Source organism: Haplochromis burtoni, unplaced genomic scaffold (genome assembly GCF_018398535.1).
Source record: "Haplochromis burtoni strain Fernald_Lab_line unplaced genomic scaffold, NCSU_Asbu1 Contig_209, whole genome shotgun sequence".
Taxonomy (NCBI): domain Eukaryota; kingdom Metazoa; phylum Chordata; class Actinopteri; order Cichliformes; family Cichlidae; genus Haplochromis; species Haplochromis burtoni.
In genome coordinates, this window is record NW_024582570.1 from 388,551 (window position 1) to 414,293 (window position 25,743).

Genomic DNA, 25,743 nt, shown 5'->3' on the forward strand with positions numbered 1-25,743 from the left:
GGTATGAAAATACTGAGCACACCGAAAGAGGTTCATGAATTTAATTGTAAGGGTCAAATGTACAGTAATGTTTCAGATGGCTATGCATACAAAAGTCATCTTATCTTTAAAAAAAAGTCCCATGTGAAACCAGCACATCATACTTGACTACAGTTTCAAATGACGAATCTTTTTACACTCTCATATTAATTATTCATGTCACATTTGCGCCACACTGACGGCAATCTTAGTACCGTCAGTGCGAGAAAAATGATTGGTTACAATCTGTTATTCCCAACAAAAATGTATTTTACTAATGTTAAGAAAATATATGGTGTTCTTTATTTAAATATACTGCAACAAAAATTAAGGGAACAATTCAATGATCTTGTTGTTTTCCACTGACCAAGCCAATGGGCCATTAAATTTTTTTCCCACAGTATATACATACACTTACATTTACATATTTTATTTATCAAAAAAAGAGAATTTAAGTGTTTTCCCAATAATTATTATATGTAGCACCTTAAATAAAATATGTGCTCACACGTACTAAAGTATAACAGTGCCTAGAGCTGTGATCTATATATGTAGAAACAAAACAAACAAAACAACAAACCATGGAGGATTTGATCCTCTTTTAATTCCAACATGTTTTTTTCATTACAGACAATATGAATGTTGCGATATAATTATGTTCAAAGTGCCTTCTTGTCTATTCAGGATTATAGTATAAGAAAAGCAGCGACTGTGGTTAAAGAGTCGTGCTTTAACACAAATCAGTTGCCACACATTTAAAAAGCATGCTCCTGTTCCCTGTGATAGCTCTGCCAGGATGATTGTTTCCTGGTGTTATTTATCAAAGCAGATTCACAGAACTTTGATCAGTAGGTACATGTTAGTTTAATTATAGAACCCTTTAAAACTTGAATAAAGAATTACAGATTAATAGCTCAGGAAGAAATTGTATCATTGAATTATGGTGTTTTCCCCCCTTTGTTCCAGCTGGAGGAGAAGTGGTTTATGAGGATGTGCTTCAGATTCAGGGGCCGGTGTGGCAAAAAGCGCTGAGCTCATAGGAATGATAAGTGAAAACATGAGATCTGCAATTAAAACCTTTTTTTTTTCCTTTTTTAAAAATCCACTCTACAGCTTTTTTGATAATTAAAAGAAGGGGAATTTGATGAGTTTTTTATTTTTGTTTTTGATATTTCTATGGTGGCATATTTAAACTGCAGACATGTGCACAGTGGTAAAGTTAAGGGTCTTCGATGTCCATGAAATCCTTTTTGGGCGCTGCAGAGCCTCTGTACCAGGCACAAGAGTTATCACTCCTCTTGATGCATGCATAGTGTTTAGCTTGTCTTCCATTTTCAGTCTTCTCCATCAACCAGTCCAACCAAAGGCACTCGGATGGGCTGTTGATCATGCAGGGGATGGAGCTGCAGGAGGTGATCTGAGGATCAGAAAAAGCACAGTGATCGTTACAACATCGTGCATCTAGCGGTGATTTGTTTTATGCAACTGGGAAGTGATCATCTTAACATGGTAAATGTAAACTTTAACTACTCCCTTAGACTTTTAATCATAAATTTTCCATACCCTGCATTCGCAGCCCATTTGATAGCGCTCAGTCAGACCCATCTTCTGAGTGGTAGTCAGGTTGTCCCAGGGTTCAAATAAGCCACACAGAGTGACGTGCATTGTCCCATCAGCCTCCAGCATTCCTACAGTGGAAGGAGAGCAAAGTGTAAATCTAGAGGATATATAAGAATCTACATGAAGCCACATTAAAGAACATGTTTGTTATATTACACAACATGTGCCTTACACTGCACTGAAAGTCATACCTGTGATTAGATACTCTTTCCTGCCGTCAGTCTCCAGAGACACTCCACACATCGCAGAAGAGCGAGCTGTGTAGAAGGCATCAATAGTGTTGCTGGGACCTTTGAACATCTGGGAATTCAAGCAAAAACATTTAGATTCCACTGAAGTTTTTACACATGGAAGAAAAATGATAAATGCAATAGCTTTGTCCTAAATACCTTGATCTGTTTAATGTCGTACTTAAGCCGTTTGATGGAATCCCCATAGACGTCATTGCCAACATCCACCTCTTGCTTTCCGACTACCTTTGCCCTGATAACTAGATAAAGACAAGAAAAAAAGAGAAAAAACAACTTGCATTAACATTCATTTTGTGTGAATGCCAGCTTTGTAAGTGGAACGCTGCTTTGTTATGTTAAAACTGAAATGAATCCGCATCTATCTGTATCTGATCTGAGCCCTGCCCAGGTTTGGCATGCTGGAGTTGGCCGCAGCACATTGCTGTGGCTTGAATCTGAGAAGTTTGCATGTGCCAGGTCCTGGGAAGACAGAGGCACATGAGTGTTTCATCAGCTGCAATCAGAGGGAGGAATGCATGCTGCCTGTTCCCAGGTTCCTGGGCCGACACAGGAGGAAGCCAGTCAGCAGTCTTTGAAAAAGCTGAACTAGAGTGCCCCCCGCCCCCAGGCCTCTCAGCCAGCCTGCCTTTCTGTCTGGAGAGAGGTGCTGACATGCAAATCAACCTCCTCCTTTCACATGTAGCCTCCTCCTTTTCTCTCTTGCACTCTGAAGCTGGAAGAAAAGAGCTCATGTGGAAAAAAAACAGGCTTTAATGGAAAATTACTATTAGAGCCATACAAATGAGCCGTTGAGCTAAAATCCCGAGTAGTCAAAAAACAAAAACAAATAAAACCCAAATCAACTTGTGTTTTTCAAAGTTGCTGCTCTTTCCATGTGTGTTCAAAATGTGGAAGTGCAGTACAGTATGATCACATGTCAGCTGCAACCAGACACCCGGCAGTTACTGTATATTCACAGGACTGCAAGGAAGCAAGCGACAGAGCTAACACTAACCAGATGTTCTCTCTCAAGTTCCACTTCAGTCCTTGCTTTCCCAAGGTGGCAGCTACTGACTGTCTCTGATCGCTCCTTGCCAAATAATATCAAGCCCTTTCATTTGCCTTTTTTTATATGAAGCTATGAAGATGTGAGCCATATGTGCCCTCATTCATGAGGCTTAGAGAACATCTCCTTTTAAGGGTCTAAAGCATCAATCCCAGACAAAAGGAAGCAAGAGAAAAAAGGAGAATGTGCGCCCACATGGAGTGATGGAGTGATGGGTCCTGAAGCAAGCACGGGAAGGCAGTCACATTGCCGAAGTATTCTTAGCGTAACAATGTGCTGTGTATACAAGGAGAAGACGGCCCTTTAAAGTCAAGAGGGATACAAAAGAAAAGCTGTGTTAGGGATAATCTACACCAGTCACCGGATTTCTCTTTTTCTTTTTTGTTGTTTACATATCACAAACTCCCTCCCTCCCTCCCTCGCTTTGATGCAGAGTGAGGTAGCCGTGCCGAGAAACTCTCCAACTTCTCAGCAGAGTGTATTAGCGGTAATCCCCCTTTGCTCCAATGTGTCGAATCAAACAGAGACCTCTTCTTCTACGCCTAAAAGCAGGAATTAGAGCAGGTGGAAATAACCACAGGATGTTAAAGAGGCATAAAGTGAAAAATACTGAAAATGGGGTCTTATGCGCATACTGATATATAATCTTAGCATGTTTTAGAATTAGGTGTAGCTCTTGAGTTACATGTACATGAGAAAATAAGGCAAGTTATCGGGGAAAAAAGGATCTTTAAGCTAATTAATGTGATATTCCTTTGACATGCCACCTATTTGATTTGATGGATTTTTCCTCCACAAACTGTTCGAGCGGTTTAGAAGTACAACTTTATTCTCTGTGCTGGTATATAGTGTGTATGCAAGTTCTTGCCAGAGCCTGGATGTTTACTGGAACAGGCTGACAAAGCCCTTTAAAAATCATAAGTTTCACAGAACTGGAAACCGAAGGAACCATCTAATTTTCTAGTTACTCAAACAATAAACACAATATTTTGCATGCAGTATTGTGGTCATGGGAGGGTTTTAAAAACAAAGAACAAAAAAGCAAATGCATGTCATGTAATTGAAGAGCATGTGCCCTCGTCTTCCTCTCCGAGGAGCCACAAAGCGGTCAGAGTGCGAAAAAGTCAAGTACAAATTCAAACTGACTATCCTGCTGATCCTGTGCAAAGAGATACAGACTAATCTGAGGTAATCCTTTGTTTTCCTTTTAAAAACGGACAATTGTAGAGTTTAAATACTCATCACCTCATCGGTGTGCGTGTGGTAAGCAAAAGGTCCCCGGTACGATTCCAGCCAGGGATACAAATCGCCTTCAGGGAAGAGCATCCGATGTAAAACGCAAACACATGAAGCTATGGACGAAGATAACTTTAAAATCTCATCATCTACATTAGCCGTTAGTTTTGTTATGCCTTGCATAAAAAAATGTAGCGTTTTTAGCGTTTTCTCCTGTTTTTTTTACAGTCTGCATGTGACTGAGGCCATGGACATAACGTTCACATGCAGTTTCCTAAAGGGGAGTTGCAAGTGTCGCACTGCACGGATCAATCCAGCGCGCTATTGCAAGTGGTGCTGGAGCTTAAGGCAGCTGCTGTGGTTATTTGCACAAATTCTGTCCAGCTCAAAGGACGGAAATCTGGTTTTAATATCAGCTGTGTTTGCACAGCTTGCAATTTATGAGCTGCTTTTGTCCCAGAAGTCGTACCCACTAATGTTAACTTTCTGTTCAAGAACCAATATGACTCACTTTCTTTCTTCACAAAAAGCAGCACAGATAGTTTTTGAATTTAAAAAGAAAAAGAAAAGTAAAGAATAATGAGTGCGGTTTATGAATACCAAACATTCCTCTGCCTCCGCCAAGGAACCAGAAGATAGATTTCCATTTATGAGGAAAGATTGCTCTGACTGTTTTGACAGTGGAACTGTTTACAACAAAACTTGATCCTAGGCGTGCACTACAAACCAGGCTCTACAAAGCCAGACTTACTTTGCTGGATAAAACCATATACACCAATCAGTGGCAGTTACTTTTTTCTCCTAATCACATTTTCTCTATCAGCCTCTGTGCTGACTCCCAGTTAAGGGGGGTTCTGACAAGACATTAGACTCTTCTTCTGCACAAAGTTGACCAACAGCTGACTTCAGTAAATAGGAAAATGATGGCAGATGGCTGCCCCTCCCTGGTTCTGGTTTTGCCCGAGGTTTCCTACTGTTGTGATTTGGTCCTGTAGACATAAAACTGAATTGAATTGAAAATCATTGTTGTTCCAGATACAAGGATAAAAGAAGTCTCTGATTTTGTGTGTGTGTGTGTGTGTGTGCTTTTTTTGTTCCTGTAGCACCCAGGAGTTGCAATAGATATTAAAAGGTGCTACTTATCCTTAACTATCACTGCTCACTGACATCAAACCAACCCATCTCCATGTTTATCCAAATCTCTGAAAATAAGCTGGTTAAGTCTGCAGCATAAGTTACCATGGCGATCAACTGAGGTTAAAAAAAAAAGAGAACCACTGTTATGAGATTAAAAACTCTGGCTCAAGGCTTAAGCCTCCATTAATCTTAGTATCAAACTTGCATCTGGAATTTTCATTTTATATCGACTTTCAGGTTATACGAAGGCCCACCTTTAAAAATGACATCACAAGTGGTGTAATGATCTTCCTGCACTGTGGAAATGAACTGCTCTTCAGTAAGTATCTGTAATCTCCAAAAACCAAAACCAGCACTAGCTATGTGATACTTTAGCAATACTTCCAAGTCAGTTAGCTATCTGGCACTTATTAAGATAGTATCTTGACTTATTTTAATCTACATAAGAATGCTGTATTTAATACACACACATCATTTATTATAACACAAGTGGCCCATGGTTCAAAGAAAAACATGATTCACCTTCACTTTAAGCCCAAGAAGAATAAGAATTTTGAATGAGCTTGCTTAATGCAAAATTTCATCAACCCACTGAGGTAGCAGTCAGTTCATGGGCTGGTGAAGCAGATTGCCAACGATTTCGTAAATTCCCGAAACTTCTCTCTGACGTTTAAATAAGTTGTGCAAGTGTGCAACAGTTGACTGCCCTCTCTGTGACCCAGCAACTTGGTGAAGTTTTGCTGGCGCTTTTCTTCTCCAACTAGCTTGAGCCCACTCTTAAACTTTGCCTAAACCCCCGAAGACACAAACTCAAGAATATTTGGTCAAGAAACAGATTCCCCGAGACTCTATGGTGGTTTATGTTTATGTGAGGGTCTATCCATGGTGCTGAAGCAGGAGCGGAGGGTCAAGGTCATGTTAGAAACTGACTTAAGAGATGGAAATGAGGTGAATCAGCTGTGAGGCTGAGATGACTGCCAGCATCTTCGTTTTTCTAGAGTTCTGCACAATCTGCCTAATCAAAAAACTGAACTTATTTTAATAGGTTCACTTTGTAAAGCCTAAAGCACCAAAATAGGGTAAAAAGAAAGAAAAATTGTCTTCCCTTTTAATGCGGTATCTGACGTTCCATTTGTGTACATTCTCAGGTAGCATAATAAAGTTTATTCATCCTCTTGAGCAATGGAATCCAGTGAGTAAAAATCTTTGAATAAGTCACCTTCTGTCCACATGCCACACACTCAGCCATCTCAGAAGCAAGAAAAAAGACCCGGAGCTGGACAGGCTGGTCACTGTAAACAGTCCTGTTAGCTTAAGGTCTGTGTTGAAGGCAGCAACAAGTACTTTTTTGTAACAGGCGAAATTAAAGGGAAATTATCCTCAGGAGTGTTTGAGTAGGATTAAATGAATTTGCCTTTCAGTAAACTATATGATCACTGAGGTGATACTGGTGAAAGAAAATGAAGTTATATTCATGTTGTCATAAACAAGCACAAACACAAATGATTTTGTTTAAAGTCTCCTTAGCAACAACAAGGAATAATGTGGTTTACTGTAGATTAAAAAAAAGCCTAAAATGGTATTGAAGAAGACAAAACTCCAGACAGTATATTGATGTGTCTATGAAAGAGCATTGAAACTATCAACAGAAGATTAGAGAAAAAGAGGAGGGCAGTGGAAAGAAAGACTGGGGGACAGAAAATTCCATCCTCCTCCCACTGCAACTGTAAACACGGGAGCTGGGCAGTCTCCCTCTCAGAATACGATGGTTTCCTTGTGGGGGGAAAAAAAAACCCCAAACCAATTTATCCTAGACATTGCTAACTAATACATTAATGGCAAAAACACAACTTGATGTGTTGATTGTTAGTCTAAAAATCAACTTACCGACGTCTGAGTTGCAGAACACCTGCTGGGGATGCCTCGGGGAGCAGCTGCAGGCTTCTGCCAGTTGTTGCACTCGCCAAAGACACAGGATGGCCAGAGTGACAAAACATCTCTTCATCGTCCAGGTCATCTCTGAAAACTACGCTTTCTAACTGAAACTGGAAAAGTGAGTGAGGGTATAGATATAGACCTGCCTGTCGGGTTTAAAGGAAACGAGTCGCTGTCCTTGGCTAGAAGTCGACGCACGACGGTGCTGTGCATAAAATGATGCACAGGGCACGAGAGAAAATGTAATCCTGCTAAAGACTGCACACCAAGTCTGTTTTCCACTACCCTCAGCAGCAGCAGCCACGTTTTATTAGCAGGCAGCAGCAGCAAACTCCTCCCCCCCTCCGGTGGCCAGAGAGCGCAAGAGCGCGACAGAGGTCAGGAGCTGCCGACTTTACACACGCACCCCTTAAACTACGTAAATCTCAGGCTGATGCATGAGGAGGCGGATAATTGTTTTTAGGAAACGACGGTGATAACAAACAGCATCACCCTGTGACACACGTATTTTGGGACTTGTGACTTTTTCCCCTTTTTTTTTCGTAAGTTTTACGCGAAGTGTTTCCTCACTCTTGCACGCCACTCCATAAAAGTACAAGTCTTGCAGTGAGAGTATGTAGGTATTACCATGGAAATAATGGGCATCTAAAATATTTTAAAATGTTTTAATTGTTTAATTTTTGTACTTTTTTAAGGCCCCTTCTTTCATTTAACTAATTATTTGACTTATACCTTGTGTGGTTTCGCGCGTGTAAACTCTCGCGTTGTTTTAATTATAGCAACATTTTATATTTTATCATTTTTTTATCTGAAGGTTTTTAAGAAATAGTAAATAAAAAAGTGCAATATTTCCCCCCGAAATACGGTAGAGCAGTAAAAACTAAAATTTGGCATAAAAAAACTATCTGTTCTTCAGTTTGTGTGGTTCCTGCCACGGAGGTAACATTTGTTTCTCTAATCATAATAAACAATTTCTCAGTGGATTATATATAAATACCTACAAAAGGCATCAAAGAGCTTGGAACCTGAACATCTGGATTCAACTCCAGAGGTAAGAAAGCGTCAGACTAAATCTTACTGACGTTTACAACTATGCTACTAACTTAAAATACAACTTTGGAATGAAAAGCCTTTCTAGATGGACGTGTGTGTATGTGTGTGTGTGTGTGTGTGTGTGTTACTCATTTAAATTGTTAGATAAGGACAGGAGCTTTGTTTGTTTTAATGATAATAAATATGACGTATTACAATGCATTACTATTGTTAATACATGATATTCATTATAGTCTCTGTACTGGACACCATGAGGCAATGGCTCAGCACACCAGAATAGTCTTGTGACTACATTTCTCCACTAACAGGAAACCAAAAGGAGCAAATACTGTGGAAGTTTAAAAAAAGTCTGTATAGTCTCATCAAACGAAGTGATTCAATTATCACATCCTGAGAGAAATCCCCAGTACAGCAACAACTATATAAGCCATTTGTTGCCGTACCTTTTAAAAACACATTCAGCAATCATGGAGCAACACTGATATTTAGTGTCTTTTAGCCCAGTTTTTTGCATTAACAAACTCCTGGAGGAAATCTCTGTCTTGGCATAAATAATTCTTCTATCATGCTAAAAAACTATCCTATAAAATCAATGAGACTCCTGTGAGGGCAAAACCATTTGGCAAAGCTGTGGCCTGGACAGACAAACAATTTACTAAAAATTGCTATAAATCTCACTTAAGCTGTGGGTAGCGGGAAATTCAGGCCACAATCCCCTGCAGGTTCATCGCTCAACTCCTTTCCCTTTGCCAGGTCTTGTCACGGCAACATTTGATTCACTGTCACAAAAATATTGATTTTAGATGCTTTAAACATTTGCACACATGATAATTCGCCTATGAGTAAATCCTAACGTGGGTCAGGCTGAGTAATCCGTAGCCCACGCTGCGCAGTTATCTGAGGTTGGAATTTAGCGAGAGTGTTTATGTATCTTGTAGTCACTTTCAGGAACTCCTAAAACACTGTCTGACAGAAGGAGGTGTGGCACGGTGGAGAGAAGTGACATCATGCCCTTAAAGTTAATGAGCTCAGTCTGGCAGCAATTCAGCAGCTCCCACCCCCAGCCTGCCGAGAAAGAAACATTATGCTATAGTCGAATTCCTGAGTCGTTCCTCATCCCGTATTCATGTACAGAAATAAATGGAAAGTTTACCGCTGATTCTGGAAACTGAGGATCTTAAGAGTTTTAGGGTTGCGGCCTCTTGTGTTGATTCTGGCACAGGAGGGCGAGATCACAGCGAGGGCATGATGTACAGTATTCAGCGATTAGAGCTGATGATGAATGAAGAAGAATGCCAGAGAGGGGACTGGATCTGCTGTGGCTGCCTCGCTCCCTGACATCATATTTGGCCACTGACTGTGAGTCCTCTGGCCACTCCGGCAAATATTTCCACTGTTTTTCATGGCTGAACAATTTTTGCATGTTTTTCTTTTCCACAGGTCTTTTACTTGATGGCTGTGTTAAAGAAAATTTAAAAAAAAAACACAGGCGGGAGAGGAAGAAAGCAAAATGGTACAACCAAATTTGTCAGGGTCCTGGGTCTCCTGACCCAGCGTTTTAGTTCTTTGTGGGTTTTGTGTTATTGTACTTGATGTGAGTTTCTATGGTTTCTAGTTTCAATCCCTTGCCCTTCATGTTTCTCTATGTCCCCTCTGTTCTGTGTAAGTCTGTGTCTGCATGTTTGAGTTCCCCTCTGTGTCTCTCGGTTCTCAGAGTCCTCTGCCTTATGGTTTATGTCTCTGTGTTTCTTAGTTGCTGTCTCCACTGTGTTAAGTTCGCGTCTCTGTGTGATCCTTCCTGTTTTACTTTGAAGGTCCGTGACTTATGTGAATGTGTCCTGCTTTGCTTGTCTCGTCAGTTCTAATTTCCCCCAGCTGTGCTCTCCTTCTGTGTCTCATTCTCCTCGTTACTTCCCAGTGTATTTAGACCCTGTGTTTCTCTGTGTCAGTGTTGCGTCGTACCCTCAACAAGCTGTGTGTGTTTCGCCTCTGTGTTACCAGTGTTTTGTTTCCAGCTCTAGTTCCAGTTCAGTATTTCTGCTTCAGTGTTTTAGTCCACCAGCGTTTTTGTTTGTCTTTTGGTGAGTTTAGTTAGAGGTTTTCCAGCAATAAAGCTGCGCTTTAAGTTGAACTTCTGTGTCTGAGTCCTGCATTTTGGATCCACCACTCCTGCTTGCCCGCCTGCCACACAGCCAACCATGACAAAATTGGTGTCATCTGCGTAACTCATTACCTTTGTTAAATTCAGACATTTATTTTACCGTTGTATTTACATGTACCTTTGGAGTGAGATCACCACCAATTAGATAAGAAAAATTCCCAAACTGTTTGAACTCTGGTAAGTCGTTATGACTCGTAAACAGAGTGCAGTTTACCAGAAACAATAGACCTTAGAGGGACAATACCACAGAAGATGGGTGTGAGAAAAATCAAGACAAACATACAAAAGGAAGTGACACATCTGAGACAGAGTTGCCAGAAATATGCTTCTGTTTAATACAACTGTTTACCAGGGGCACTGGGGAACACCAGATGCCTTCTTTAAGGCAAGGCCTGCTGCCTCCTGTCCAAACAGTCTGCTTCCTTTACACTCATATGCTGACTGATGTGATACGCTCTGCTCACATATCACACCCTTGTCCTGAGCTCCTGGGTATATTCTGAGCGATTTCCCGCACTACGACTCTCTCTTTAGAACAGAGTTTTATCCACCAGTCGAGATCTGGATGATTGTATCAACATTTGGTTTTAATTCGTTGAAAGAGGGCGGATTTGTCAAAGAAGTGCAATGTAAGCAGCCCCCTCTGTGTACATTACCAGCTACAAATGCCAAAAGGGGCTTAAAAATGGCCTGAACCTCCATTCCCTAAATTACAGACTTGCAAGGCCAGGAATACTCTCAAAAGGAAGTGCCCAGTAAGGCATAAAAAAGAGGTTTTCATTGTGGGTACTGGTGGGTGCTGTGGCACTGACCCACATCCTCTGACTCCCAAACAGACCCCTCGCCTGTTATCTGCACACATTGCACATGACCTGACCGCCACGCGGATTTCCAACTGTCCAGCCCCTCTTTTAACCCCCAGCCACAACCCACGGGGTATTTCCAATAACTTTCCATCCATCATTGCAGCTATTCGCAATTCACCGGTGACAATGGAAGACAGTGAATCAGCATTAGGAAACTGCTTCAGGGACACCGATGTGGAAGAAAACATCTGTTTGAAGTTCCACGCACTCTGAGGTCAAATGTCCACATCCACAGATGGTTAGCAACTGAGATGTTAGTCACCATGAGTCTGCTGATAATATCCAAAAAGCTTTCTTAGTCTCTTCAGTGCATTTTAATAAGTGGTGCCTCTCTGGGTAACTACGGTGAGTGTGTTTACAGGAACTTTCACTTTTACCTAACAGGCACAGACTTGTAAAATATCAAGTTTGTACAAAATGTACAGTCATTTCCTCTGCAGACAAAGGCACTACCATTTCGTGACTTTGGTACTGTGGGCAGCTCCTTAAATGATGAGCAACTTAAAGAGGGGAATAGATGTTGTGCAATTTTTTTTAACCTGCTAATTCCCACAGAAATCCAAATCCACTAGAAAGCTGTTTCCTCTTACACATGGGAATTGGGACATGGGACTGGTTCGAATATAGTGACTACACCTTTCTATCTAACATTCAAACACATTCATACTGTGAGGAACACATCAGAGACTGGAGCAGCCAAGTATCAAACTACCAACCTTCTCATTAGTAAATGAGCTGCTACGTTCTGAGCTACATCCAACAGACTCAGAGGAAATCAGAAATGTGTTTTCAGTATTCCAGTAGTTGTTAGCATAGTTCTTTTTTTTCTTAAAAAGTCACGTGAAACATCTAAAACGCTAAGAACACCTTCACTGCTACCCTTTATTCCATAGAAATGAAAAGGGTCAGTAGCAGTCAGGTGCTGCTAATAAAATATACTCAATTAACTGAGCATCAGCTAAGTGTGAGCACTCCTTGAAAAGCAGAAGATTTTGAACTTTGTTGGTCTGGGGCATTTAGCTATGTGTTAATATAATGTCGCAATCTTCCAGGAAATTCACCCTAAGGTCAGACTATCCTCGGACAAATTGTGTAAAACCCGAGAGCTACACCTTAGGATCTACAGGCCTCGGTTAGCAGGTTAAATTTTAAAGTTCGTGACAGAACAATTAGAAAAAGACTGAAGAAATGTTGGTTGTGAGGGTTGCCAGGAGAAAGTGTCTTCTTTCACGCAGCTTGCGTTTGTAAAATTGCATCTGAACAAACCACGAGACTTCTGGAACAAAGTGGAGATGTTTGGCCACATTTGGTGAAATCAAACAGCGTATTAGCACAAATACCTCAAACCAGCTTGAGCTCCTCTGTATACCTCTGTGCCTCCATGTGCCACCTCTGTGCCTTTGTCCTATCATCTCTTTTAGCTCTGTCACATTGTGTTTGCCACTTCCCTGTTCCCGTTCTGTGACATTTTGAACTTCCTGTATTTCTGTTAGCATTAACGCCGTTTTGATCTCCTCACTCCTGCATTTGGATGCGCAATCTATCTTCTACACAGCTGAACCTTCACATTTGCAAAGAAAAGTGGGGCAAAAACCCTCCGCGATGCTGTGAGACTGAGACCCTTTGCTGCGGAACATTTCAGTATTAATGTGATGCTTAATTCTCGGCATGTTTGCAACTTGGTTTGTTATGTTGTTGTGCACTTTTGCCATAACGACACACTTAGTTGCATCTGACATCGGTGGAAATTGGGAAATTCTGGAGGATGTTCAGATGATGAAGATTACATAGTAAGAAGAACATTGTTCATAAAAGCCATGTGGAATTTCAAAATTCTGGGGCTGACCAAACAAACAGAATATGTCATGACATGCGGGGTTAATTTTTTGGTGGGTTAAGTGACACAATAATGAAAAAGCTGCCAGATATTACTCACAAAGCAAGTCTGCCCTTATGATGAAATAGGCAAACCTTTCCTTCTTGTAAGTATATATTAGAGTACATTAAACAATCGCCTTAGGATGGGGCTACTTGTGAATTGATCTATTTTCTATCAACCAAACGGTTGTTCTGAGTTTATACTAGACTAAAGATTAAGTATTTGGTAATCTTTAAATCTAAAGCCCACGCAGATTGCGTAGTTTGATCGACTGGTTCGGTACAGCTCTTGTTGTTTTTCCCACCTGCCCGGGCATGTAGGGGCGCTGCTGTCATGAATGACTCTCAGTTGTGTGAAGATGAAATGCAGGAAGACTTGAAGACAGTCTGGAGGGTGGTAAAAACAATCACCTGGGAAAATTTCATGATTCATGACGTGAGACTGCAATAACCTTTCATCAAAGCCCTGTAAACAGTTTTGTATTCGGTGTCCTACCGGGAGATAAATCTGACAGGCTTAACAGCTGTTGTTTTTATTCATTTTAACTTTTAAGACCTTTAAGTGTGACCTTTGACCTTTTTCATGCGGAGGGTGCTTGTATCATCTTACTTGCCGTTATCTGTGCAGGTACATTGGCTCAAGCACACCCCCTGTGAAGAGCAGTTAAAAATATTGTCAGTTTTTGAGAAATGTGCCAAAAGTCTGTTGTGGAGTGCAGAACTGCATTCACATGTCATCTGTATGAACAAATACATCTTCAGATATTTGTTAAAAAATGATGACAAAGTCATTCCTGAGCATTTTCAAACTAGCTTCTAGTATAAATCACTCATGTACTTATATAAGAGTATACATCATATACTTTACAGCTTTACAATTTACAACCAGCTTGCAGGGAGGCGAGGCTTCAGTGAGACAAATGACACAAAATTGCTGATTAGTTTTGGAAAGAACAACTGGAGTATCTGCAGTATCTGCCGTAAAGACATTTTATTACTCATATCAGTGTCATACTTCCTTCTCCTTCTGGACTGTAACAAACTGTCTGACAGCAGATGCCGTTTAAGCAGTGTTCATGTCTGGATCTGTAATGTATTTGCTAGAATTTGGCTAAAACCTGTGGAAGAAACAACTTATAATATTAATAAATCGGAATGCATTATGTCTGGTGGAATGAACGTATGAATCAATTTGGTGATTAATGTAACATTTAGACTTGTCTTGTGTTTCATATCAGGCTAAACTGCCTATTACATTCCACATTATGATTTATTTGTTCTTGTAAGGAACAAATCTTTCAAAATAAGACGAATGCACAAAAAAAATAATGCGGAAATCACTGTTTATTTGCCAGAAAAATATTTGTCAGTAATAAAAAAGAAAAAGAAAATTCACATGGATTGTAATGAAAGCATCTTATTGCAACACACTAAATAATAAGGAAACAAAGTCACCAGGATTTTCTTTTAATCAGGAACAAATCATTCAAAAGAAGATGACTCATACAATTTTCACAGAAACCCCTTTTCACCTTTTTAATAAATGATGCTATGATTCTTAAATGTGAAGAAGATATGTTTCATATATATGTCAGAAATATCAGTAATCAAAACAATTGGGACTCGCATGGATAATAATGAAGCCAATTGATTTCACTCCATGAAATAATAAGGAAACAAAGATCCTGGACCTGACGCTGCATCACACATACTCTGGTGTCACTACAATCTGGTAGGTGAACTGGTCACCAGCACAGGGATAAGGAAGGACCTGAGTAGCATTCGCAGAGACGGAAGCCATATTGCTTTTGAAGTCCTGGATTTGACAAACATACTGGCCCTGGCAGACCAGCAAGATCCGGTTACGAAAGAGGATTTCACTTTGGCTGATGTAGCTTTGGGGTGTCAGCTTTGCCACAGGAAAAGACTCACATCTCACACCATGGTTTGAACATTCCTGCCTGTTCATGAGAATATTTGCTTGCCACCTCTTTACAGTGTCCTTGAAGATGAGGCTGTTGTGGACAGGTGTGGTAAATGACTTGGATCTGGTTTGACTGTAAGGATTATAGCCATAGTTGTTATAGTGGTTGTTGTACTGTCCGGACTGGGTTTCAGAGGATGAAACCTCTAAAACGATGCTCCAGGGCTCAGCAGTGTAGATCCTGGGCTGGTAATCAATATTTTCTTTGCCGAACTTTTGCTTTGTCAGATTACTGAAGAGGAGCACATTAAACTGAAAAGCTTTCAACATATTATCACGATACACGGTCTTGTGAGTGCTGTAGAGCGGAGAGCTGGACTCTATCACATACAGCTTCTCAGCAGGAATCATAGGAAAACGAATGCGTCCCAACAGATCAGCCTGCGTTTCCAAATCGATGGAGTCGCCTTTCTCACTGATCCATCTCTCTACAGACTGCAGCACAAAATATTCATCTGGCGCCACCAAATCTGAGCGAGTAAGAAGAGCCCTAAGAAGCCCCACTGAGAGGCCGGACCAAGCTGGAGACCTGGTCAGGTTTTGGTAGTTCCAGGCCATGTACTGGACACAGTTCTCCTCAAGCACTAAGTCCTTGGTCTCCACTGCATACTTGTAAAAAGACACCTGGTTGTGAAAGGTGGAGTCTTCTGGGAGGATTTTAGAAAACAGTCGGCCAATGTCCTCCATCAGCTGCTTTAACCCAAAATCAGAAGCCATTTGGTGGAGACACAGTGCAGAGGAGAGGGTCACATCTATCTTACGGGTGTAAATGTACCTAATGAAGATCAGATTATCGAATATTAGAATTTGTACACATTTGTAGATGATTGCAAAACATTTAGATGTTTTAAAGAATAAGTCATCTACTGCAAATGCAGCAAAACATTACGTTCATTATACCTGATGAAGGAGGTGAAATGTGGCTGGCAGGGCAAGCTGAGGTTGACTGTGATGTTAGTAATCCACACTGAAGTATTAAAGAATGGGATTTGTGACAGGATCATTTTGTGAGCACAGATGGTTTTCTCACTTATCTCTGGGGTCCCATCCTCCTGTTTGTTCCCAGTAGGACTCTGCACTACGATCAGGAAGTCACAGCTATTTCCATCATCAAAGATTTGGCCGAGAAAGTCAGACAGACCGATACTGTGGTCCAGGGAGTGAGTAGAATCATTGATGTCCACATTAATGCCTGAAAAAGAATAATTAATGTAATGAACAAAGGGGGAATGAGCGGTGATCAAGCCATATTCAGCACCAATGCTTCTATGGGTTCTACAAAACGTTTGTTTTTTAAGAGTTTTGATACCTACTTCCTGTTTCACAAACTACTCCAACATCCTCTTTGTGCGTGCAGTCAGTTTCTCCCCAGCCTTTGAATTCACAGGTGAAGAGATGTGTTTCTGTGCCTTTACAATTGATGTCATCCAGCCAAATAGGTCCAGGTGCTACAATGGAAATTTAAAGGGAAGGGAATTTGTTTACATTTCTAGCTATGACAGAGTTGTGATTTGTAGTGGTTGTTATGTTGAGCCTAATCTCAACTATTTTCTGTACAGTCATTGCACTGCCCTCTGCTGGAGGATCATTTATATAAATGAAATAAAAGCCACCTTGTCCGTAGTCCTTCCCAGTCACAATAGATTTGGCACCAGGGAAGTTGAGCTGGCGACACAACACCCGGGCATCAGCCATGTCCCAGTTGTCGTCACACACTGTTCCCCATTTCCCATCATGGTAGATTTCCACACGGCCCTCTGACACGTTCTTAGAGCCAAACAGCCTCACATCACCTTCCTGCGGTTCGTGGTGTGTTTCTATTGAAATATATATAAAAATAGGTTATGTGAGCAAAGACCATGATGATGGAAACCACATATTCTAGCCCTTCATTCCAAGTTAATTGGTCACTCTCAAAATCTATTTGTAATTCACTTTCATACTCACATATCATACTCACATAGTCATATCTACTGCATAGCAGCTATAGGATTTATTTGAACTGCTTCGTATGCAAACTGGTGATTACTCACTTAAGATGTCAAATTTGTAAGCCCTTGCAGACATGTGCAGAAGCAGAAGAATCCAAAGAGTGCGTAGATTTTGATGCGTGAGCATTTTCGACTTCCGGTGTAGGACTGACACAGTGATTAACAAGAAAGAAATAATGTGAGAAATCTGCTCCGTCAGCTGCTTTTGTTTTCAGTACAGCGCACTGCAAAATCTACTCAAATTAAATGTCTCGACCAAATTTGTGCATGAAAAAAAAGTCAAACTTAAATCTAAAAACCTTACAAAAAATAAAGCCACATTACCCTTTTTGTGTTATCGAGCTGCGCTGTCCGCAAATGTGCTCCTGAGTGTGTCTTGCCCAAGGTTCACTCCTTTTAAAGTCCCGTGACAAAGGAAAGAGGGGAAGAGGGGGCTAAATGAACGTGCACTCCTCCAGATTCTGTGAGTTTCACTTCACATTAAACTCCTCTTTTCCAAGCACCTTTCCTAAGTTTCATTTCTCATTAAAGCAGAAGACCACACCGGTTGCATAACTTTTTGTGGGTAAGTTGAAACTTGTCGGATAAAAATGTCTGCACTTTACTTGAACTCGTGATTGGATAAAGATCCCTATGTCAGCAGAAAAGCAGAAAGAACAGACAAGTAATGGAAAAGAAACAACCACTGACTTTGAGATTGTAAAGCCCCAAAAGTTAGAGGAAATAATTATAATCTGAAAAATCATTCATCTGTATAAGAAAGGAAACACTAATGTTTAATTTTCACCAGTTAACCTGTGAAGAAAGTGATCCATCGCAATACAGCCCTGCATTCTCCGATTTGACATGTATTTTCAAGTGAAGAATAAAATGGGACTACACTTCTGTAACTGTTAGAGTCATGTGTTTTACAGTTTTCAAGAGTAAACAGATAAACAAACCGGGGTGCGTAGATTAAAAAAAGAAAAACGATAATAATAATAATACAAAAAAATCACCACCATGCAAATAGGTAAGAGTGCTTCATTGGAGACTTACTGCAGTGATAAATGTTTGAGGTTATTTAAACGTAACTGATGGAGTGAGTAGCTGCTCATTTCTCAAACAACCATGCAAAAACACATCTTTCTGTTTTAGAAGGGTCGAAATATTAGCGTGCATTAAATAAAGAGAACAACTAAAGAGACTGCTGAAACTACAAAAACTGACAGTGGTGAAACTTTGTCTTCCAGAAAGAAATGTGGCTGTGTCTTTGATGGTCGTGTTTGGAAATGAGTTTTGGTCAAATCAAATTAAACAGCAGAACTCAAGGCTAGGTTTTGGGGATCAGGACTAAACAGTTGCCATAAGAAAATCACTTGCCAGAGAGGATTCTTTTTTTTTAAAGGCTTCAGTTTGCAACACAGTGTAAAGATAGGGCTCTGGAGTTATGGAAAAAAGGACATCTAATCCAAATTTACCCTGTTCCACAGTAAATTTGTCTTCCTACTTGTCAGAAAGACAAGCAGATGAAATGATGCACCCATCGTGTCTGGGGTCTACAAGAACAACCCAGGTTGGTGGCTTTGGGGTGCTTTAGAATGTGAGGTTCAGATTATGGGAGAGTGGTTCAGTGAGCATAAGATATCATTTCCACGCATGGACTGGCTAACACAGAGACCAGACCCAAAACCTATTGTCACGGCGGGGCGAGCTACGCACAGTAGCTCGGCGTGCCGGTGTAGCGTGCTGACTAGACCCAAGCGCGGCTACGGCTAGCGGTGGGTTTGGAGCAGACACGCAGTTATTCTAGTAACGATCAGTGCACGAAGCGTGGCTTCGGAACTGTCGTTACAGACAGAGAGCGAGCGGAGCCGGGAAGAGAAAAAGGATTGAAGGGAAAAACACTCACGGTTGCTGAATCAGGCGGAGACTGACGTCGGCAGAGTTTCGGAGCTCCTGACACGAAGAGAATGATGTCTGAGCGGCGAACAGGTGGGTGGCGTCTCTCTTTTGCCAAAACAATGTCGGACTCTGTAGTTTTCTCTGGTCCCCTCCCCAATCAGACCAGGAGTGACATGTTTAGCCGCATGTTCTCCTTAAATTGCTGGCTGTCTGAGTGGTGTCCCAGAAACGATGTGGGCTTCATAGATAATTGGCAAACCTTCTGGAGGAAACCTGGTCTTGTTAGGAGAGACGGCATCCATCCCACTTTGGATGGAGCAGCTCTCATTTCTAGAAATATGGACAAATTTATTAAACCCCCCAAAATATGACTATCCAGAGTTGGGACCAGGAAGCAGAGTTGCAGTCTTACACACCTCTCTGCAGCTTCTCTCCTCCTGCTACCCCCCCAAAAACCCATCTCCATAGAGACTGTGTCAGCTTCCAAACAGACAAAACAAACTAAAAACCAGCAACAAACAACTTAAACATAAACAATTACAAAGAAAGAACAATACAGTATCCACATCTGAACCAAAGAGTAAAACAGTGAAATGTGGATTATTAAATATTAGGTCTCTCTCCTCCAAGTCTCTGTTAGTACATGACTTAATAATTGATCAACAAATTGATTTACTCTGCCTTACAGAAACCTGGTTGCAGCAGGATGATTATGTTAGTTTAAATGAATCAACACCCCCGAGTCATTCTAACTACCAGAAATCTCGAAGCACAGGCCGAGGGGGCGGTGTGGCAGCAATTTTTCACACCAGCCTATTAATTAATGAAAGACCAAGACAGACTTTTAATTCATTTGAAAGCCTGATGCTTAGCCTCGTCCACCCCAGCTGTAAAACTCAGAAACCAGTCTTACTTGTTATCATCTATCGTCCACCTGGGCCTTACACAGAGTTTCTGTCTGATTTCTCAGACTTTATATCTGATTTAGTTCTCAGCTCAGATAAAATAATTATTGTGGGTGATTTTAACATCCATGTAGATGCTAAAAATGACAGCCTCAACATGGCATTTAATCTGTTATTAGACTCAATTGGTTTCTCTCAAAATGTAAAAGAACCCACCCACCACTTTAATCACACTCTAGATCTTGTTCTAACATATGGCATAGAAACTGAACATTTAACAGTGTTTCCTGAAAACCCTCTCCTGTCTGATCATTTCCTGATAACATTTACATTTACAATTATTGATTATACAGCGGTGGAGAGTAGACTTTATCAAAGTAGATGTCTTTCTGAAAGCGCTGTAACTAAGTTTAAGAATATAATCCACCCACTGTTATCATCTTCAATGCCCTGTACCAACATAGAGCAGAGCAGCTATCTGAACGCTACCCCAACAGAAGTCGATTATCTTGTTAATAATTTCACCTCCTCACTACGTACGACTCTGGATACTGTAGCTCCTGTGAAAACTAAGGTCTCTAATCAGAAGTACCTGACTCCGTGGTATAATTCTCAAACACGTACCCTAAAGCAGATGACTCGTAATCTGGAGAGGAAATGGCGTGTCACAAATTTAGAGGATCATCATTTAGCCTGGAGAAATAGTTTGCTGCTTTATAAGAAAGCCCTCCGCAAAGCCAGAACATCTTACTATTCATCACTGATTGAAGTAAATAAGAACAACCCCAGGTTTCTCTTCAGCACTGTAGCCAGGCTGACAAAAAGTCAGAGCTCTTTTGAGCCAACAATCCCTTTAACGTTAACTAGTAATGACTTCATGAACTTCTTCACAAATAAAATTTTTATCATTAGAGAAAAAATTACCAGTAATCATCCCACAGATGTAATATTATCTACAGCTACTCTTAGTACCATTGATGTTAAGTTAGACTCTTTTTCTCCAATTGATCTTTCTGAGTTAACTTCAATAATTACTTCCTCCAAACCATCAACGTGTCTTTTAGACCCCATTCCTACAAAACTGCTCAAAGAAGTCCTGCCATTAATTAATTCTTCGATCTTAAATATGATCAACCTATCTCTAATGATCGGCTATGTACCACAGGCCTTCAAGCTGGCTGTAGTTAAACCTTTACTCAAAAAGCCATCTCTAGACCCAGCAGTCTTAGCTAATTATAGGCCAATCTCCAACCTTCCTTTCATATCAAAAATCCTTGAAAGAGTAGTTGTCAAACAGCTAACAGATCATCTGCAGAGGAATGGTTTATTTGAAGAGTTTCAGTCAGGTTTCAGAGCTCATCACAGCACAGAAACAGCTTTAGTGAAGGTTACAAATGATCTTCTTATGGCCTCTGACAGTGGACTCATCTCTGTGCTTGTCCTGCTAGACCTCAGTGCAGCATTCGATACTGTCGACCATAATATCCTATTAGAGCGATTAGAACATGCTGTAGGTATTACAGGTACTGCACTGCAGTGGTTTGTATCATATCTATCTAATAGACTCCAGTTTGTGCATGTAAATGGAGAGTCCTCTTCACACACTGAGGTTAATTATGGAGTTCCACAGGGTTCAGTGCTAGGACCAATTCTGTTTACATTATACATGCTTCCCTTAGGCAGTATCATTAGAAGACATAGCATACATTTTCACTGCTATGCAGATGACACCCAGCTCTATCTGTCCATGAAGCCAGATAACACACACCAATTAGTTAAACTGCAGGAATGTCTTAAAGACATAAAGACCTGGATGGCCGCTAACTTTCTGCTTCTTAATTCAGATAAAACTGAGGTTATTGTACTCGGCCCTGAAAAGCCTAGAAATATGGTATCTAACCAGATTCTTACTCTGGATGGCATTACCTTGGCCTCCAGTAACGCTGTGAGGAACCTTGGAGTCATTTTTGACCAGGACATGTCCTTCAATGCACATATTAAACAAATATGTAAGACTGCGTTCTTCCATTTGCGCAACATCTCTAAAATTAGAAATATCCTGTCTCAGAGTGACGCTGAAAAACTAGTTCATGCATTTATTACTTCCAGGCTGGACTACTGTAATTCATTATTATCAGGATGTCCAAAAAACTCACTGAAAAGCCTTCAGCTAATCCAAAACGCTGCAGCAAGAGTACTGACAGGGACTAGAAAGAGAGAGCATATTTCTCCTGTTTTGGCTTCCCTTCATTGGCTTCCTGTTAAATCCAGAATTGAATTCAAAATCCTGCTCCTCACATACAAGGTCTTAAATAATCAGGCCCCATCTTATCTTAATGACCTTGTAGTACCATATCACCCTATTAGAGCACTTCGCTCTTGCTCTGCAGGCCTACTTGTTGTTCCTAGAGTATTTAAAAGTAGAATGGGAGGGAGAGCCTTCAGTTTTCAGGCCCCTCTTCTGTGGAACCAGCTTCCAGTTTGGATTCGGGAGACAGACACTATCTCTACTTTTAAGATTAGGCTTAAAACTTTCCTTTTTGCTAAAGCATATAGTTAGGGCTGGACCAGGTGACCCTGAATCCTCCCTTAGTTATGCTGCAATAGACATAGGCTGCCGGGGGATTCCCATGATGCATTGAGTTTTTCCTTTCCAGTCACCTTTCTCACTCACTATGTATTAACAGACCTCTCTGCATTAAATCATATCTGTTATTAACCTCTGTCTCTCTTCCACAGCATGTCTTTTATCCTGTCTTCCTTCTCTCACCCCAACCGGTCGCAGCAGATGGCCGCCCCTCCCTGAGCCTGGTTCTGCCGGAGGTTTCTTCCTGTTAAAAGGGAGTTTTTCCTTCCCACTGTTGCCAAAGTGCTTGCTCATAGGGGGTCATATGATTGTTGGGTTTTTCTCTGTATCTATGAAGCGCCTTGAGGTGACTTATGTTGTGATTTGGCGCTATATAAATAAAATTGAATTGAATTGAATTGAATTGTTTAACCCCGGCCCCGTGATCAGCTGATCACAGCCGATCACCGGCTGACAGGACCCCCCCCTCGAGGACCGGCACCCGACGGGCCAGGACGGCGGCGACGGAAATCCGAGATGAGGGAAGGATCCAAGATGAAGCGGGACGGCACCCAGGAGCGCTCATCAGGGCCGTAGCCAGCCCAGTCCACCAAATACTGGACCCCCCGGCCCCGGGGACGGGAGTCCAAGATCCGACGGACAGTGTAGACAGGACCCCCATCGACGATCCTGGGCGGGGGCGGGGCCCGGGAGGGGGGCGCCAGCGGGGAAGCGACGTGCCGCTTGAGCTGCGAGACGTGGAAAACCGGATGGACCTTCATGGCGGGCGGAAGCCGGAGACGGTAAGCCACGGGGTTGAGCCGGGCAGTGACTTCGTACGGGCCGACGAACCGGGGAGTGAGCTTCTTGGACTCACCGCGCAGCCGCAGGTGCTTTGTGGAGAGCCAGACGCGGTCCCCCGGCTGGAAGGGGTGACCCGGGCGGTGGCGGCGACGATGCTGCCGGGTGTACAGAGCGTTGGCCCGGGAAATGGCAGCCCGCGCCTTGATCCAGGCCTGACGACAGCGGCGGACCATCCGTTCAGCAGCAGGCACGTCGACCTCCGCTTCCTGATGGCTGAAGATAGGAGGATGAAAACCATGACAGACCTCAAAGGGCGAGAGACCGGTGGCGGAAGAGACGTGAAGGTTATGAGACAACTCAGCCCACACCAGGTAACGAGGCCAAAGCGACGGTTGGGCGGAGACGAAGCACCGTAAGAAGCGCCCCAACTGTTGATTGGTCCGTTCAACCTGCCCATTGGTCTGAGGGTGATAGCCGGACGAGAGGCTGGGAGACGCTCCAATCAGGCGGCAGAAGGCCTTCCAGAACCTGGCGGTGAACTGGGGCCCCCGATCGGAGACTATGTCCTTGGGGAATCCGTGAAGCCGGACGACATGGTCCAGGAGGAGCTCGGCCGTCCGTTTGGCGGAGGGGAGGCCGGCCAGGGCGACCAGGTGCACCGCCTTAGAAAACCGGTCCACAAAGGTGAGGATGGTGTCAAGACCGTCCACAGATGGGAGGCCGGTAACAAAGTCAAGGCCGACATGGGACCAGGGACGTCTCGGCACAGGGAGAGGGTGAAGGTCGCCAGCGGGCGGCTGGGTGGAGGACTTGGCCCGAGCACAGGTGTCACAGGCGGAAACGAAGTCATGGACGTCCCGAGTCATGGAGGGCCACCAGAAGGCACGACGGAGGAGCTGGAGGGTCCTGTCGGGCCCTGGGTGACCAGAGAGCGGGGAGGAGTGAGCCCAGAGCAAGGCCTCCTGACGGCACCGGGATGGCACATAGAGCCTCCCAGCCGGGGTGTCAGGCGGAGGCGGTTCGGCGGTCAGGGCATCCCGGATAGAGTCCTCCAAGGGCCACCGAAGGGGGGCAGCGAAACAATGAGACGGTAGGATAGGTCCAGGGTCTGACGTGAGGCCGTCCTGGGCGAACTGCCTGGAGAGGGCGTCTGCCTTGGTGTTCTTGGAGCCAGGGCGGTAGGCGAGGTGGAAGTTGTACGGTTCGAAGAATAAGGCCCAACGGGCCTGCCTTGGGTTGAGCTGCTTGGCAGAACGAATATGGATCAGGTTCTGGTGATCAGTCCAGATCAGAAATGGTTCTTTCGCTCCCAGGAGCCAATGCCGCCACTCTTCCAAGGCCCACTTGATGGCCAGGAGTTCCCGGTCGCCGACACCGTACCGTCGCTGCGTGTCAGAGAATTTCCTCGAGAAATAGCAGCACGGGTGAAGTTTCCCATCCGGGCCGTGTTGAGAGAGGACGGCGCCAGCGCCAACATCGGAGGCATCCACCTCCACCACAAAATCTCCGGCAGGATCAGGGTGGAGCAGGACGGGAGCCGTAGCAAACCGGCGGATAAGGTCTCGGAATGCCTGTTTCGCACCAGGGGGGAGGCAGAAGGGCTTGGGCAGGTTAGCTGGTTTGGTGAGGGATGTCAGTGGGGCGACAATGGTGCTGAAATTGCGGATAAAGCGCCGATAGAAATTGGCAAAGCCCAGGAAGCTCTGTAGCTGCTTAAGGCTGGAGGGCTGAGGCCACTGGGTCACGGCTTGGACCTTTTGCGGGTCCATGGTCAGGCCATTGGAGGAGATGGTGAAGCCCAGGAAGGTGGTGGACCGCTGATGGAAGGCACACTTCTCCAGTTTGCAGAACAGCTGGTACTCGAGCAGCCTGCTCAGCACGCGACCACGAGGAGGGACCGCTCCCGGGAGGAGCTCGATGGCCATGTCGTAGGAGCGATGAGGAGGGAGAGCAGAGGCTCGCCTCTTACTGAAGACCTCAGATAGGTCATGGTAAGCCGGAGGGATCTTATCCAGATCAATGGGCTCCGGGGGTGACGCCTCTTCTGACTTTGAGTCCTTTCCAGTCCGGAAGAGAAGGCAGCGGCGTGAACACTGGGGACCCCAGTCCAGGATCTGGCAGGAAGACCAGGAGACGTGGGGGTCATGTTGACGGAACCAGGGGTATCCGAGGATGAGAGGAGAGGAAGTGGCCGAGACTACTAAAAACCGGATCTCCTCCTGATGATCCCCGACAGACATGCGGACTGGCTGGGTCTGGAACTGGATCGGGTAGGGTTGGAGTGGTCGCCCGTCTACTGAGGTCACCGGGAGGAATCGGTCGACGGAAGTCAACGGAATGCGAAGCCGAGAGGCCAGTTTCTGATCGATGAAGTTCTCAGCGGCTCCGGTGTCCAGGAGGGCTTCAGAT

The 25,743-nt window shown here is 43.2% G+C and overlaps 2 protein-coding genes across 3 annotated transcripts; both read right to left on the reverse strand.

Annotated features, from left to right (window-relative positions):
* Positions 1–27: 27 nt before the first annotated feature.
* Positions 28–7,557, reverse strand: timp2b (TIMP metallopeptidase inhibitor 2b). Its single transcript, XM_005936170.3, has 5 exons — positions 7,195–7,557; positions 2,028–2,128; positions 1,830–1,938; positions 1,582–1,706; positions 28–1,435 (listed from the first exon to the last, which is right to left on the reverse strand). The coding sequence occupies exons 1-5, from the start codon at positions 7,322–7,324 to the stop codon at positions 1,238–1,240; spliced, it is 663 nt and encodes a 220-aa protein (XP_005936232.1). The 5' UTR covers positions 7,325–7,557; the 3' UTR covers positions 28–1,237.
* Positions 7,558–14,526: 6,969 nt separating this feature from the next.
* On the reverse strand, positions 14,527–19,168 carry LOC102311098 (galectin-3-binding protein A). 2 transcript variants are annotated; one of them, XM_042226373.1, is made up of 7 exons: positions 19,067–19,168; positions 17,500–17,568; positions 17,218–17,322; positions 16,798–17,001; positions 16,498–16,632; positions 16,085–16,376; positions 14,527–15,959 (listed from the first exon to the last, which is right to left on the reverse strand). In XM_042226373.1, the coding sequence occupies exons 3-7, from the start codon at positions 17,300–17,302 to the stop codon at positions 14,903–14,905; spliced, it is 1,773 nt and encodes a 590-aa protein (XP_042082307.1). In that variant the 5' UTR covers positions 17,303–17,322; positions 17,500–17,568; positions 19,067–19,168; the 3' UTR covers positions 14,527–14,902. The 2 variants fall into 2 exon arrangements, with proteins under 2 accessions (XP_042082307.1, XP_005936233.1); XM_005936171.3 differs by lacking the exon at positions 19,067–19,168 and having other exon boundaries at positions 17,500–17,846.
* Positions 19,169–25,743: the final 6,575 nt, after the last annotated feature.

Excerpts from the sequence above, each read along its gene's own strand:
- timp2b (XM_005936170.3), bottom strand. The coding sequence starts at position 7,324 with ATGACCTGGACGATGAAGAGATGTTTTGTCACTCTGGCCATCCTGTGT. Across the intron at positions 2,129-7,194 it reads GTTCTGCAACTCAGACGTCG|TTATCAGGGCAAAGGTAGTC; the intron begins GTAAGTTGATTT and ends GTCTTTATCTAG. Across the intron at positions 1,436-1,581 it reads AAATGGGCTGCGAATGCAGG|ATCACCTCCTGCAGCTCCAT; the intron begins GTATGGAAAATT and ends TCTGATCCTCAG.
- LOC102311098 (XM_042226373.1), bottom strand. The coding sequence starts at position 17,302 with ATGCTCACGCATCAAAATCTACGCACTCTTTGGATTCTTCTGCTTCTG. Across the intron at positions 16,377-16,497 it reads AGTAGTTTGTGAAACAGGAA|GCATTAATGTGGACATCAAT; the intron begins GTAGGTATCAAA and ends ATTCTTTTTCAG. Across the intron at positions 15,960-16,084 it reads CATTTCACCTCCTTCATCAG|GTACATTTACACCCGTAAGA; the intron begins GTATAATGAACG and ends GATCTTCATTAG.